Below are 15363 nucleotides of genomic sequence, written 5' to 3' on the forward strand. Positions count from 1 at the left end.
AGAGAGAGAGAGAGAGAGAGAGAGAGAGAGAGAGAGAGAGAGAGAGAGAGAGAGAGAGAATGAGAGAATGAAACTAACTAAAACAAAAACTGAGAAGGAGGAGAAAAAAAATCCTGTGGTTTAACCGTTCTATTTGATTATTATTACATCTTCTGACAAAAAAAAACCATTTAATTTCGTTTTGATTCGATGCAATCACCAGATCAGAGGTTAATAGAGCATTGGATCGTGTGGCCATTGTGTAATAAATACCAATGAAAATGAATCGAAAACAAACAAATAAAATTGTCGATCGTTAAGGAATTATGGATCACAAGTGTGCGACGGTACAGGCTAATGAAACTAGCGAGCTCAAGATGAAAGCTAAAAAAAAATTATAAGGTGTACAGAGCTAAGCACGATATAGTCCAATATTTGGTTCATATACGTGTGGTTTTTTTTCTTCTTCTTCTTGGTCTTCACATCGCCAACCCACCAATTATGTAATTTTATCGAATTGAATTAAATCGATTCTGATTTCATTGAAACCGAAAAAAAGACACGGAGCGAAGAAAAGACGAGGAAAAAGCAATAACAACGAACGCAGTTCGGCATTAAAAGTCAAAATAAATGATAATTCAATTTAATAAATATATGTTTGGTGGCAAAATAATCGACCGAGCGATATTTTTTTAATGTGGCAATTTGTTTGTCATGAATATATATGAAAAAGTAAAAATCACCATGTCGTATAAGAACGCATTGTTGACCGTTTTTGGGGCTAGACGTCAACATTCGAGAATTCATAAATTGTAGCGTATTTCTCGCTCTCTCTCTCTCTCTCTCTCTCGCTCTCTCTTAAGACATTACCGAATAATTTATTGTACTCAGCAACAGCTAAAAAAGAGGAAAAAAAGCCACCGCAAGAGAAATATAGTTGCCACGAATTTTCACTACATTGAACATATTAAAATTAATGAATTATCAATTTATTTCAATGACAGAGAGAGAGATCGCGTCGTTCACATTGCAAATTGATGGCGTTTTAATAATAGTAATAATATTCATAATTTTTTTTCTTCTTTCCCATTTTTTTTTTGCGAAATATTTCTCTCATTTTCTTGACTTGAGCAGACAGAAAATTTGCAGCCCATTTCTTTTTCGAAAGGAATCGAAATTCAATGACATGTCAAGTCGGTGCTTTTGTGCAATTTTCATATTTCATGCTGCTGCTGCTGCTGTTGCTGTTGTTAATATCTTTTTTCTGTCTCTATCTCTTGATTTCTCACACGGCCAGAGAGCAGCGCCGACAGCAGAATATCAGCACAACAACTTATACCAATCCCATTTGTTTGCTAGTTTTACGAGTATTGTTAAGAAAGTAGCAAAATGTGATACACAATGATAAAAAAAAAATTCGCAATGTAGATAAAGTCAGCAGATAAACACAGCAACGGTAGCAATGAATATTGTAAACATTTTAAAACGTTCTGCGGGACACAATTTTTTGTTGTTGTTGTTACGTTCTTCAGTGTTTAATTTTTTATCCGTTGCCTTCTTCACATTTTGAAATCGTATTTCTTTCACCGGCACCGAGAAATGAATGAAGAAGAAAAAAAACGCCTTTTATGCTTACCGAAAAATATATACATTTGTCACCGTTTTCAATCGGCAAAACAACATTTATTGGACAGGTCTTGTGGATTCATTCAGTAAAAACGATTAATTAGCCGCCCCGTCGGTGCTGCTGCCGCAAAAAAAAACAAGCCAACTAATTCCTATTTTGAATGAATGACGATCGTCTCTAAGAGAAGACGAAAGAAAAAACAGTTGCCATTACTCGTCGATTTGTTATTTCAAAAGCAAAAATCCACGTGTTTCATTCAAACATGATGGCCAAAATGCTGTCGTTGCACACCTTTCTTAATCCACCGCAGATCAATTCTGAGTACATGTGTTTTTATTCGTACATTTTCTGTGACAATCAAATAAACTACAGCATTTTTTGCACTCACGCGCTGCTTTGTTGGCGCATTCTTGGCAGAGAGAGAGAGAGAGAGAGAGAAAGAGAGAGAGAGAGAGAGAGAGAGAGATCTTTCCGACAACAAAACAATAAAACTGCATTAAGAAGCGCCAATTAGACACACTCGTTAAATTGTAAACGGCCCATAAAACACACACACACAACAGTAACATATCGTTGCTACTGCAAATCAATAAATAGCATGATTTTGCCGTTGATGCTGCTGCTGCTGCTGCATTCGCCGATACTGCTATTTTGAAATTATGAATAAAATACAACAAAATATGCAATCGTAATCGTCTCGGTTGCATCTGCATCAGTCATGTAAACAGATAATTAAATATGTAAATTGCTTTGTTTGGAACAACAACAGCAAAGTGAGGATTGACTTGTAGTTAGTTACAATATGTTGGCACTTTATAAATAAATTTCGATTCGATTGTTGACTCATTCATAATTTAACGTATGGTTGGATAGCTCTGTTTAGTTTGCCTGCGTGTTTTCGTCTATGTGTGTCGATTTTTTCTTTCTTTCCTCTTTTTTTTCAATTCAATTCCAAAAAAATATATCGTTATGAATTTTTGATTTGAGGCGATTAGATTAATAAACAATATTTATAGTTTTCTCCATTAAAAACACGTATGTCTCTGTCTATTTAACATTCATTAGCATAAGAATGGGAAATGATTACCGATGTATTTATAACCATCGATTGTTCCCTCCACACACACACACACTCCACTCCACACAATGTGGACAATATCTCAGGCTCTGTGCTTCATAAATTGTTTTGTACGTTTGTTTGTGTGTGTCTTTTTCTCTCGTCTAGTCGATTTGGGTATAAAGCGCAAGAAAATGAGAAAATGAAGCGATGGAATGATACATAGTTACATGTTTCAACCTGGAATCGATTGCAAGCGCCATAATATTTAGATTTATGCCCAGTTTTTCTTTGCTGGTCTTTCTGCCATCGTCGTCGTCACTGCTTGCGCTAAGTCAAACATTCAGTTTTTTTCTCTTCCCTGTGACTTTTTTTGTTCCTATCGTGTGTGTGTGTCTGCTCAATTGTGCCAAGTCGAATGTGCCTTGTGTCTATTTGCTGTTTTGCAGCATTTTGATTTTATCAATTAAACCGTGACGACATTTATTTCTTTCGAGTGTGCCATTGCACATTTTTTCCGTTGGTTTGAGTTTGATAGCATCGAATCGGATCGGATCGATCTGTTGGGTGCACTTTTTTCTTTGAGCAACTAATCCATATTTAAAAGCCGATGCCAATGAATCAAAACTCTGGCAAAATGCAGTCGCGAAGGTGCGATCAGAAGGCTGATTCAGTGGTGGCGCGCATTGTGTACAGATGCAAACAACGACGACAAACGAGATCTCTTACGAGCGAAGGGAGTGAGAGGCAGTAAATGATCAAGAGAAAAATCATTTAATAGTTTTATTATTGTTTTCGAAAAATATTCCTTGTACTATCACTTGGCCACATATGCACTTCACCGTAGCTCATTCTGGATGAACTGTAGTCGCTGTCGCGATATACGTATCTATCTGATAATCAGATAGCTTATTGTTTGCCTTTTCTCGACAGGGAGTCTTTGACATTCGTTGTTCTCCTTGCGTTCCATTCTTCTTCTTTCTCCCTCTTTCTCTCTTCCGTCACACAAGAGCGAAACGATGAAAATATTAAGTCTGTTTTAGAAATGATGTAAATATTAAAGACGAGCATGTCTCGCGCAATTGGGATCACATCGATGTGCATCTTGCGTTCGATCGCACGAAGAAAGGCGGAGATGTGTTTATAATAATATTTCTATAAATTTGCTGAAATGAATTCTCAATTTCATTCGATGAGCCGTTCATGTAATCCATTCCTTTCGATTTTTTTCTCAACGTCTTTGTCGTCTTCTTTTCACAATTCCCTTCTCCTTTCGGTGCTATTTCAAAATATTGTCTTGATACGAGCGCTTTACTTTGCTTTTCACCGTGTGTGCTCAAGCTTCCAATAGAGACGAAAGACGAAGACCAAAAAAAGAAGAAGAAAAAATCGTCGATGGTTTTTGCTTCATAAAACTCTATTTGGATATCACCACACATCCACACACAAGCACATATTGTTTACTACCTCATTTGTTTCTTTCCCTCGCTTTTCCTTTTATGCAAAATGCACTTAACGCGACACACAAACATCGACGCAACCAGAGAAAAAAAATATCACAAACGACTAACACTCTATACGAAAAATTATATCAGGAACACAAAACCGTCATGCTTTCAACGGTTTCGATCGAAAATGATGCAAATACACATACACATGGGAGAAGCAAAAAAAAAAAATCAAAAAAATCAAATGGTAATTCAAAAGAAAGGCTCGTGCATAAAAGCCGTATAATTTATTCCAGCTTTACAAATTAAACATGCGATTTATAGTCTTTTTAGCTATTATTTTAAGTCAGTTTCTACTCGTCGTCGATGTTGCTGTTGTCGTCGTCGTGTTTTTTTTTTTCCTTTTCTATTCGTTTGCCGTTTTCGCCTATTCGATAAATTTTTTCTTCCTCTCTACCCATTTGCTTGTTTTCGTAACGGTTTATGATATTTTATGCCTTACGATTACTATTATATACCGTTCGAATTTTAGTGTTTATATGAAATTATGGCTCATTTTTGTGGTAAGCACGCCATCAGCGTACACTAACATACTAGTAGTACGAAGGAAGGGTTTTTTTGTTCTGTCTTCATGTATTGAATCAACGAACGAACCAATGAGTACACGTATTTCACCGTAAATCACCCCATCACTTGTCGGAATTGATACTTATTACTCTTTCGGCTTTTGTTGACTTGCGCATTTGTCCGTAATTTCAACGAAAACATACGAATTTTATTTCAAGGATTCGGTTTTCCATTGGTGCCATTGCACCTCAATTCATCGTGTTTTTTTCCTTCGAATTAAATATTCTGATGAAATGCGAGCTTGGCTCCACCTTTAAATTAATTTTATCGATTTCACGCGCTTCGCTTAAACTTTTTCTTCGATTGATTGTTTTTTTTCTCTCGGATGTTTCAGTCAGTGATTTCAACCGTCAATACCAGTCGTTCTTATGTTTCACATTCTCTTTATTCCGTTTCTGCAGAATTTTTCGAGTTCAGTTTCTTCATTTGATCCTTTATCATCATCTTCATCATCACAGCCACAATCACAAGACCAGTACCAGCAGCAATCATCGCAGGCGCAACAATTTTTCACCGATTCATCAGACATCTTTTCGGATATTTTATTCGGGCAAAATCATCAACAACAACAACATCAGCAGCAGCCGCCACCACCGTCGTCTGTGCAATCAAATCAATTACATCCGTCGCAACAGTCGATTGATTACAATTTTTCAACGCAATCGAATCGATTCGTGGAACATTCCAGTTCGTCAAACGAAACGTTGATAGGAAACACAGACAGTTCGTCGCATTTTGGATCAAACGATAGCATACCCAATTCGTTGGCAATTCCTTATTCACATCAACAACCACAACAGCAACCACCACCACATCAATCACACCATCCGGTTGAGCCGGATCAAAATAAGAAACTTTTCTTCGATCGCGATTCAGAGGACTTGAGCCTATTGACACTTCGATCGAACAGTGATCCAACGATTGCTTTGCACAGTTTGCAACGGGCTCGATTGCAACAACAACAACAACAACAACAACAGCAGCAGCAGCAGCAGCAGCAGCAGCAGCACATTGCATTGACAGACATTTCACAAAGTACCCCAGTTCCGGTGCCAGTGTCATCACAAGCAAACCAATCAAGCGCCGCCGCTCTTCTAGACTCAACACTTCCAAGCTTTCAAGACACTTACCCCATCAAATACAATCAGTTGGAAACATTTGGTCTCAAAATGGACGAAGATTGTTACATGCCACAAAATCATCAGGCCAACATCAACTATCATCATGGACACGGACATCAGCATCATGTTATGCAACAAGATCACTTTGAATATCAACAAAATCCCGCGCAATTCATGACACAAAACTTTTATCCTTATGAACAACAGCAAATGGTGAGGCATTTAGTTTGGATTATTTTTTGGATTTTTATTTGAACCAACAATATATTTCTTTTTTTTTCATTTGGATTTTCTAATCGTTTTCATTTGTTTTCTTTTTTCTATAAGTACGGAACGCCGATGGCTGCCCAAGACAGTTTCTCATTGCCGCCGTTCCCGAATATCTCTGAATTGCATGCAAATGCCAATCAACATCGCCGTGCATCCTTGCCATTACAACGCTCCGAATCAACATCGAGCACTGAGAGTTCGAAGACGACTCGATTGAATCTGCTAAAATCGATTCCGAGTGCATCGAGCTCTGCTTCCAGTTCACCGAATTGCATCACCAACTTGGCATCAGCCGTTGCATTGAACAATAATGATCCATCGATTGTTTCGCGCAACATTTCCACGGTAGTTCCACAGCCACTTCCGCAGAGCCCGTCGCAATTGTGCGCCGTTTGTGGTGATACAGCCGCTTGTCAGGTGGGTTAACATTTATTGTTCTTTCTGGCTTTTTTTATTGTTGACAGTATAATGAAAATTCAAAGAGGAAAAAAATTTCAAGCAAAATTTATTTCGAAAATATTAACGATTTTTTTTTATTCATCCAAAATCACCTTTGCAGCATTATGGCGTACGAACATGTGAAGGTTGCAAAGGATTCTTCAAGCGAACAGTACAAAAGGGTTCGAAATATGTATGCTTGGCCGACAAAGCGTGTCCGGTTGATAAGCGACGACGAAATCGATGCCAATTTTGCCGTTTCCAAAAATGTCTTACCGTCGGCATGGTAAAAGAGGTGGTGCGAACCGATTCGCTGAAAGGAAGACGTGGACGATTGCCATCCAAACCAAAATCACCACAAGAATCACCGCCGAGTCCGCCAGTTTCATTGATCACCGCACTCGTTCGGGCCCATGTCGATACGACACCCGATTTAGCTAATTTAGATTATTCTCAGTATTGTGATACTGCTGCCGTGTATGACTCATCGATGACCGAAGCAGAGAGAATTAAACAATTTTACAACCTATTGACCACTTCGGTCGATGTGATTAAGCATTTTGCGGAAAAATTACCCGGATTCTCTGATCTGTGCGCCGAAGACCAGGAACTACTGTTCCAAGCGGCCGCACTCGAACTGTTTGTGTTGCGAATGTCATACCGTGCACAATACGATGATGCCAAAATAACATTCTGTAACGGTATCGTTTTGCATCGGGTGCAATGCCAACGCGCTTTCGGTGAATGGCTCAACGGCATCATGGAGTTTAGCCGTGGCTTACACATGCTCGAAATTGACATCTCAGCATTTGCATGCTTGTGTGCATTGACTCTCGTTACAGGTAGGTTTTATGTTTTGGGAAAAATCATTTCATCTTAAAGTTTCTACGTATTTTGACTATCAATTTTGGGGTACATACCAAAAAAATAGAGAAAAAAATGATTCAACAACTTATTCGTGTGTTGAAAAAGAAATTATTTGTAGAAAAAATTGAATGAAAACCAATTTCTAATCAAAAATCTCATTTTTTTCGCCTCATTTTCCCGTCGCAGAACGTCATGGCATCCGTGAACCGAAGAAAGTGGAGCAACTACAGATGAAAATAATCAGCAGTCTTCGTGATCATGTTACCTATAATGCTGAAGCACAAAGGAAACCGCATTATTTCAGCCATATTTTGGGCAAACTACCCGAGCTACGGTCACTCAGCATGCAAGGAATGCAACGAATTTTCTACTTAAAATTGGAAGATTTGGTCCCCGCACCACAACTCATTGAAAACATGTTCGTCAGCAGTTTGCCATTCTAAATCGGCCAGACGCTAACGGCATCCGTAAGCTTATTTCAATAATGACCGCTGCATTTCAATAATCCCTTGATTTCCTTTTTCGATTTTATCCATGTTTTTATTCCGGTGTCTGCATTTTCAATTGCGCCCTTCAGTGTATTTTTTTATTTTTCAATATACTTCATTCACAAGTGCTTATCGAATTTGATAAATTTAGAACTTTTTAGATGAATATTTTCTCATAATTTAAAAAAAAAAAACAAGATGAAAATCCATCACTAAAAAAATCAATCCTTTTATTTACTACGTAAATGAAGATTTTACTCATGTAGCTTTAAATGTATATGATTTTTGGATATCACGAGACTTTATGATTTCAACCGAGAAAAAAAATACACACATTCTATGTTCCCGTTCAACACAGAATCTCTTGAGAATGAGCATTAAACACACACAATTGATGTCTTATAATGTTAGATAGTAAGGAAGCCAATCAGTTCAAAGAGAGATTTTGATGGAGTAGCTTAGGAACAAACAATTATTTTTCTAGTAATTAAGTGTGAATTCAAGAAGAAAAAAAAATCTTAAAGATGAAAAGAAAAGCCCAATTTTATTTGATAAAAAAAACGTAATTTTTAGTATTTAGTTTGAGAGTAAATAAATGTTCTAAGGCAACAATAACATTGGATTTTTGTGTACTGAATCTGAAGTATCACCATGGTGAAGTGGATATGTTTCAACTCTGAAAATAAACAATGTTTCAACTCCTTTCATTTCTAATGGGTTGCTAATGGTCCATTAATGGACCCATCTAATTAGATTTGGTGTATCAAAACCAGTAGCAAAATTAGCTGTTCTGTATAGAAAACAATGTAATTATTACTTTGATTTTGTACGATTTGAAAAATCGAAATTCTGAATTTATGACATAGTTTTAAGTGATTTTTGTGATTTCCATTGAGTTCAATTGAATTTCTTTCTTTTCTGATTTTCTTTTTTGTTGTAAACAAAATAAATTATGTAAGATTTGCATAAGTTTTCATAAGTTTTTTTAATTTGACAACCGTTTTCACAGTTAAGTTTTATTCCTTTTTGTTTTTTTTTTTTAATTTTGAATATATTTTGTTGCGCAACCCTTAATCCAATTGAGAAAAAAACACAAGGAGACGAAAAAAATATATGCTAGAATAGTTTAAAATAATATGTTATACACTCTATCATCATACTATTACTCAATACAACCACAAAAAACAACAACAACAAAAATCCGACATAGTGAATGTATCCGTTTTATATAGTATATGTGTGTGCGTTGTTATGTAGATACAATTTTTATTTGATTATTATTTCTGTTACGTTAGTTTTTTTATTATTCAATTTGTCGAGTTTTATCCAGTTTTGCTTTGATCTATTTCTTCCATATTTTTTTGTTAACACATTTTTTACGTGCTCTAATTTTTAAGTTTTTTCTATCGCTGACTACACATCGTTTGATCAGGACACATGTATAAAATTCAATATTCTTGTTGATCCGAATCCAGTGTTGCTTCCCTTCGATGTATGTTTCGATTCAAAGTTGTGTACATCCGTTATTTATGCATTGCATCCATCAATTATTCACATGTTCATTACCAGTTCTTATTTGAAAATTGAAAATCTGGTATTATTGGTTGTTTGTTGAAAACAAAAGCAAAACAACACACCACATGCGATTGACGTCATCCATTCCGTTTCAGGAACCGATAAACAAAAAACAACAACAACAACAACACCGAAATAGGGAAATTCTGTGGTTTTACTTTTCCAATTGAACGCAATTAAATATTCAATTTGCTGAGTCAGACATTGTCTAGCGCACGATATGTTGGATGAGACCGAAAGTATATACACAGCGATAGAGAGAGGGTGAGTCAATCATTTCTCATAATTTCTCGAAAAGGAAAAAAAAAACTCAAACCAGATCGATTCAATCGCCACTCGCCTCCTTGCTATCCGCACATAATTGATTTCTATTGCCAGTTCCGAATCGGATATTACGACGTTGTGCATTACCGGACTCGTGCTAAGGCGATAATTTGTGTCGATTTTCTCGTCTTTCATTCGACATAATCAGCAGCAATTTTGTTGACTAGCTTGCGGTTACGACGTGTCAACACTTGATTTGTGAATTACCGGTGTCGAAATCAATGGTAACTGACTCGAATTGAGGGGATTGAACGCAGCGAAACCATTGAGCCATGTTGTTGTTTGAAATTTCGAAGAAACAATAAAGACACTTTTTTTCTTTTCCATTTCCATTGAACACTTCAGGACGAAAGATTCTTCAGTGAGAAAAATAGGCTTGTTCACGATGTGCCTGAATGAGCTTCCACCAAACAATGAACATTTCGTGTCTGTTGTCACTATCGGGCAAATCACCAAAATTGCCCCTCGGACACTCTCTCTAACTTTCCCTCACCACCCAAAACACATGACTTATTTCAATACTCAAAACTGTAATTTAATGGCATTTGATTTGAATGACAAACAATTTGTTTGGAACAAATGACGACAGTTCCAGTAAATAAACAAATGATCAACAACTGTGAGCTAAACTAAAAGAGGAAAATGATGGAATGTTAAAAACATGTGTGTAGCCAGCGCCAAATTTGTCATTCAGTAAACGAAAAAAAAGTAACTCTTTCACTGCCTTTTATTTCTCTTATTTAGTTACCATTTATTTGCCATTGATTAAATACATATTATTTATACACAACATATATTATTATACTCAAATTCTAAATGCGAATTAATCTGAACATGAAATAGTAGGTGTTTGCAAACTAGTTGCCTGAATATTGTTTTCCTCTGCTGTTTTCCTTTTGCCAACTAGAGAGCAACAATATTTTTAAAAGCATAAGACATAATGGGGATATTACAAATAATTTCCTTTCTATGAGAATAAACATAATTAATCAAACACATTACAGAAGTTAAACATAAAAATCACCATAAACCTTTCAGTTAAATCCCGCCTAAATCAATGGGTGTTAGACTAGAAAAACAACATCTGTGTCCAGTAGCAAAACAAATGAATTGAACAATTCAAAGAATGAACAAGTTTGATTTACACAAATACATACACACCGTAACGAATGTTGAAAAAGCAACACAAGTGCCATTTGAATGAGATATTTTTTCATATATGAAACGAATAAACATGAAGAAAACACACATTGAACGAAAAACGATTTTTATACATTGCGTGTAAACAGAGGACAAACAATAAATTGTACAATCTGAATATACCTTTATAAATTTTCTATGCGTATCCAGATTGTGAACTGGATTCGATTTTCAATCGATGAGACAAAAAATAATGATGATGAACTGGTGTTCATTCATTGAACACACCGAATGAATTTTAACGATTGCCTTCTCTATAACAAACATATTTTAGTTCTTTTTTTCGTGGATACTTTTTCAACTGGAGTTAGAGCTTGAGGTTTGCATTAAATTGCATCTTGGTGATAGGCAAATGTTTTTTCTATTTTTTTTAACAAATGAAATGATATAGAAGAGAAATTGATTTGCATTTAGTAATGCACGAGATTTATAGAAAAGTGAAGAGGATGCATCAAATAGGAAACTGTATTGCATTTCAACAGAAAGAAAGATAAAAATGATACAATATTTGTTTAGCGATCAAAACTGTCTCTGTCTCGAGCTGATCCTCGTCTATCTCATCCCTGATTTCATGAACATTGCGATTAGAGAGTTAACAATGTTGCGTTACAACGAAAGTGTTGTGCTTAATGAATGCGAAAAAAATTGAATTATTTTAGCTAACGTACATATTTTGGAACACAAATACGTTCTCTCCAAGAGAGAGAATCACTTCGAAACGAAAATGTCAAAATTGAATAATTTTTTAAAATGATGAATATGACAATATGCTTCATTTTTCGTTGTGAATGTGTTTTTTGGTTTGGTCTTAGACTTATGAATGTGTCTAGCTAGAGTGTCAATTCCAAAATATTTTTCGTTCAAATTTTCTTATTATTTTCGGAATCAAACAAAGATGAATCGCATTTTTTTGTCATCAAACATTGCGTTAAGAAAAAATGAAGAATCATGAATGTAACGAAAACATATCTCTCCTTCGACCCCTCCAACAAACAATTTATGATTAAGAATTTAAATTGTTATAACCGATCTAATGCGCACTTGCTATCTCATTTAAATATAAATATACATATATATATTTTTCTAAAAGAATGTGTCTGGGCGATGCAATGCAATCCGAATATATCGAAGTGATTTTTATCATCGATATCTCAATGGATTCGCATTGACTTATTTAATGAATGAACAATGTTAAGAATATATATATATATACTTGTTAAGTTCAAAACAACAGATGCACTTAAATATTAAATTAGCTAAAACTCTAAACTTAATACTCCTAAAATGAACCCTTATACACAATATTATATTCTTGTTACATTTAAATATAGATTATTTCAAGCAAAAATTCACGTGATGTTTGTTTTGTATCATTAGAACCAATATGTGAGTTTCATAGCTCCTTCGGCTTTTTGCGTGTTTACTGTGCTCGCTTGTCGAACTAGACGATGCATTGATGGTCGACGTTGCCTTGTACTCAATGGTATTCGTTCGGTTTCACTATTTCCATCCGGTTCCATTATCATGCTGCCAATCGTATGCAATTCTAGATCTTGTTGCAAATCATCTATGTTCTCGTACGATGCATTGTGGGATGTTTGAGGTCTGTATGGAGAAATAAAGTGAATTAACATGTGTAAGAAAATTGTTCTAGAGATAATGTTCAACGGATATTTCAGCAAAAGTGTCTTTCTTACTTTATTGGAATACAACGACAACAGTCCTCTATATCCCAATCTTTGCCAAACTCTTCCCCTTCTGTGAATATATCGAAAATTGAATGTTTTCAAGTGACCAAATCATTGAATATCAAAACAAAAATAGTAAGTTGTATATTCCAAATGGTGTCTCACCTTCAAGCGTTTGCGGCAAACGATAATGCAATGTTTCTGGTAGACGCAAGCCGGTTATTCCTCCAAAAATCGATATGAATCCCATTACAACGAGAGGAAGACGAAGATTATCTTTGCCCTGAAATGGTTTCCGATTTTATTACACACAAAATATGAACTAATGCCCTTAAGCAGAACCTTGTTTTCTTTTGAAAATAATCATCTTTTCCTGAGTTCATTAAGATGTTTATCATTTGCTAAAATAATCTGTTTGGCTTTCAATATCAAAATTGATGCTTCCAATCATTTGATATCATACCAGGTAATTGATGAACGGTATCACGATCAATCCAAGGCCACCAATATAACTCGATGTACCGATGCCAACACCTCTCACCTGTGTCGGGTACAATTCTCCAGCGAACGGGTAAATGATAAGAAATGATGCGGAGATCATGGTTTTCGATATCAGAAATATGATTAGCGTCTCTAAGACGGCTTCATCCGGCACAAGAACGGTTATTATGCAGAAAATTCCACTGAAAAAAGTAAATTTTTCTTCATTCAGAAATGTTTTCTCATTGCGAATTGTACAATTCTTGTGTGCTTGCATGATTTTTGACAGTATCCCGTATTGAGTGAAGTAAATCATATGTTCACAAAATGTTCTATTTTTAAATTTTTTACCTCAAAATCATCAACAAACACATTGGCCATCGTCGGCCCCATTTATCCATGATGAACCAACAGCATAAATAGCTTGGAATTTCCACTGCCGATGAGAGAAAGAAGCTCAAATGCTGATTATCACCAAGCGATGGTCCATAGTAGCTTAGGCCGAGATAAACTGTTTCGTTTGCAAACCAATTCAATGTAATCAAAAGTGTCTTCAAGCGCATATTTGGTGTTCTGTGAATAAGAATGAACGAAAATCAATTTTTCACTTTTTTTTTCTGTGTGATTTTTACGAATGATTCAGAGATGAATGCAAAATAATCCATCAAATATGCCTTACTTGCATAGATCAAAACTGTTGAGCGACTTGACGTTTTCCTTCACACGTAATTTATCCGCTTCGACACGTTGGTGTAATTTCAAACGGAAGCTATTCGGCAATTGATTGCCATTGACTCTAGCCATAACTTCCAATATGTTCAATGCTTCTTCGAATTTCCCTTGTGCTAACAGCCAACGTGGACTCTCTGGCATGATGAACAGGTACAAGAAGTAAAATATGAACGGCACCGATGTGTACAGGCACATTTCAACCCAATTTGGAACTAGGTACGTTACACCGGCCAACATCATTATGCCAAATGTGTAGAAGATGCATGTCATTGCTGTGACGAATGAACGATAATCTGGTCCAACCAATTCCAGAGCTGAAAATGTCAACATTTTATTGAAAATCGTTTCTTTTTTGTACCGAAATTATCGCAATTTTGCTTGAAGATGGAGTCAAATTTCTTGGAGTTTACCTATGATAAATGGAATCTGATAAACGGCCGGTATCGTCAGTCCAACAATGACTCGGCTAAAACACCACATCCAAAAGTTGAAACTGGCCGCTGTGATGAGACTGCCCGCGATTAATGTGGCCAAACATGCAAAGTACGCGATTCGTCTACCAGCCCGATCATTAAGTATGCCAAACAAATAAACTCCAATGGGACCGCCCACATTTAGTGCACTTAATCCAATTGTTGGATAGATATCATGATCACACACCAAATCAAACTACTTAAAATATTCACGAGAACGAAAGAGAAAAAACATTCATTTAGTTTTCCAATGGCACTGAATAAAACCCATTGATTACACCACACATCGATGTGGTTGAATCGATAATTCCTTACATCGATTACAATGGAAGATGTCACGTGTGTTTTGTTGTATATCCAACCGTTGTAGCATGGTTCGGTTGGCCATGATGCATTTGGTTGCAAGTCCCACATCGAATCTGGGTCAGAGATATTGAACACATTCTGCCAATCGATTGCATATCGAGAGCATTTGCTGTACTGTGTGACACCGTTTTCCTTTTGCAAAATGATAAAAACAAATCGACATTTGATTTAAAAAATACAAGTTGATGGGGTAAAGTTAGCGTTGCGCTGTGCAACTCACCTCAGTACTCGGTATGGCCAATTCACGAATCCGTTCACGGGTCAAATTGAATTCACTCAACTGTGGCACTTGACACCAGTAATCGTCCGGTGTATCGGTCATAAACAACTGATTGAACGCACAAAATCCACATGGTATGCAGGCAGGCAGGCAAATGAACCACAGCAACAACTTTTGATAGCGTCCAAATTCGCCCAGCACTGGCAGCAGGTCATCCAAATCTAGTGGTTCCTTTGGAATGGTTTTTTGGATCGATTTATTTTCTTTTCCTTTCCAAATGTATTACGAATTCTTTTTTTCAATTTTTTCTCTTCCATTTTTCATTAATTTTACAGAATTATTCAAAATTTTCACTATTTTCTCCTTCTCTTTCGAGTAATTTC

The 15363-nt window shown here is 36.1% G+C and overlaps 2 protein-coding genes across 7 annotated transcripts in view; one reads left to right on the top strand and one right to left on the bottom strand.

Moving 5' to 3' along the window:
- LOC129566752 (probable nuclear hormone receptor HR38) overlaps positions 1 to 12369 on the top strand; it is a 61037-nt gene extending 48668 nt beyond the window's left edge. For all 6 annotated transcript variants that reach the window (XM_055442958.1, XM_055442960.1, XM_055442959.1 and 3 more), the window contains 4 exons: positions 5140 to 6072; positions 6187 to 6546; positions 6689 to 7409; positions 7621 to 12369. In XM_055442958.1, coding sequence (XP_055298933.1) covers positions 5140 to 6072; positions 6187 to 6546; positions 6689 to 7409; positions 7621 to 7877 — 2271 coding nt within the window. In that variant the 3' untranslated portion in view covers positions 7878 to 12369. The remainder of the gene's footprint in view (positions 1 to 5139; positions 6073 to 6186; positions 6547 to 6688; positions 7410 to 7620) is intronic.
- Positions 10543 to 15212, bottom strand: LOC129566753 (carcinine transporter). The gene is made up of 9 exons (XM_055442965.1): positions 14981 to 15212; positions 14710 to 14892; positions 14332 to 14590; positions 13869 to 14235; positions 13541 to 13762; positions 13173 to 13392; positions 12875 to 12992; positions 12719 to 12779; positions 10543 to 12626 (listed from the first exon to the last, which is right to left on the bottom strand). The coding sequence occupies exons 1-9, from the start codon at positions 15080 to 15082 to the stop codon at positions 12395 to 12397; spliced, it is 1764 nt and encodes a 587-aa protein (XP_055298940.1). The 5' UTR covers positions 15083 to 15212; the 3' UTR covers positions 10543 to 12394.
- Positions 15213 to 15363: the final 151 nt, after the last annotated feature.

This window comes from Sitodiplosis mosellana, unplaced genomic scaffold (genome assembly GCF_009176505.1).
Source record: "Sitodiplosis mosellana isolate CC-2019 unplaced genomic scaffold, AAFC_SMos_1.0 Smas_scaffold_5, whole genome shotgun sequence".
Lineage (NCBI taxonomy): Eukaryota > Metazoa > Arthropoda > Insecta > Diptera > Cecidomyiidae > Sitodiplosis > Sitodiplosis mosellana.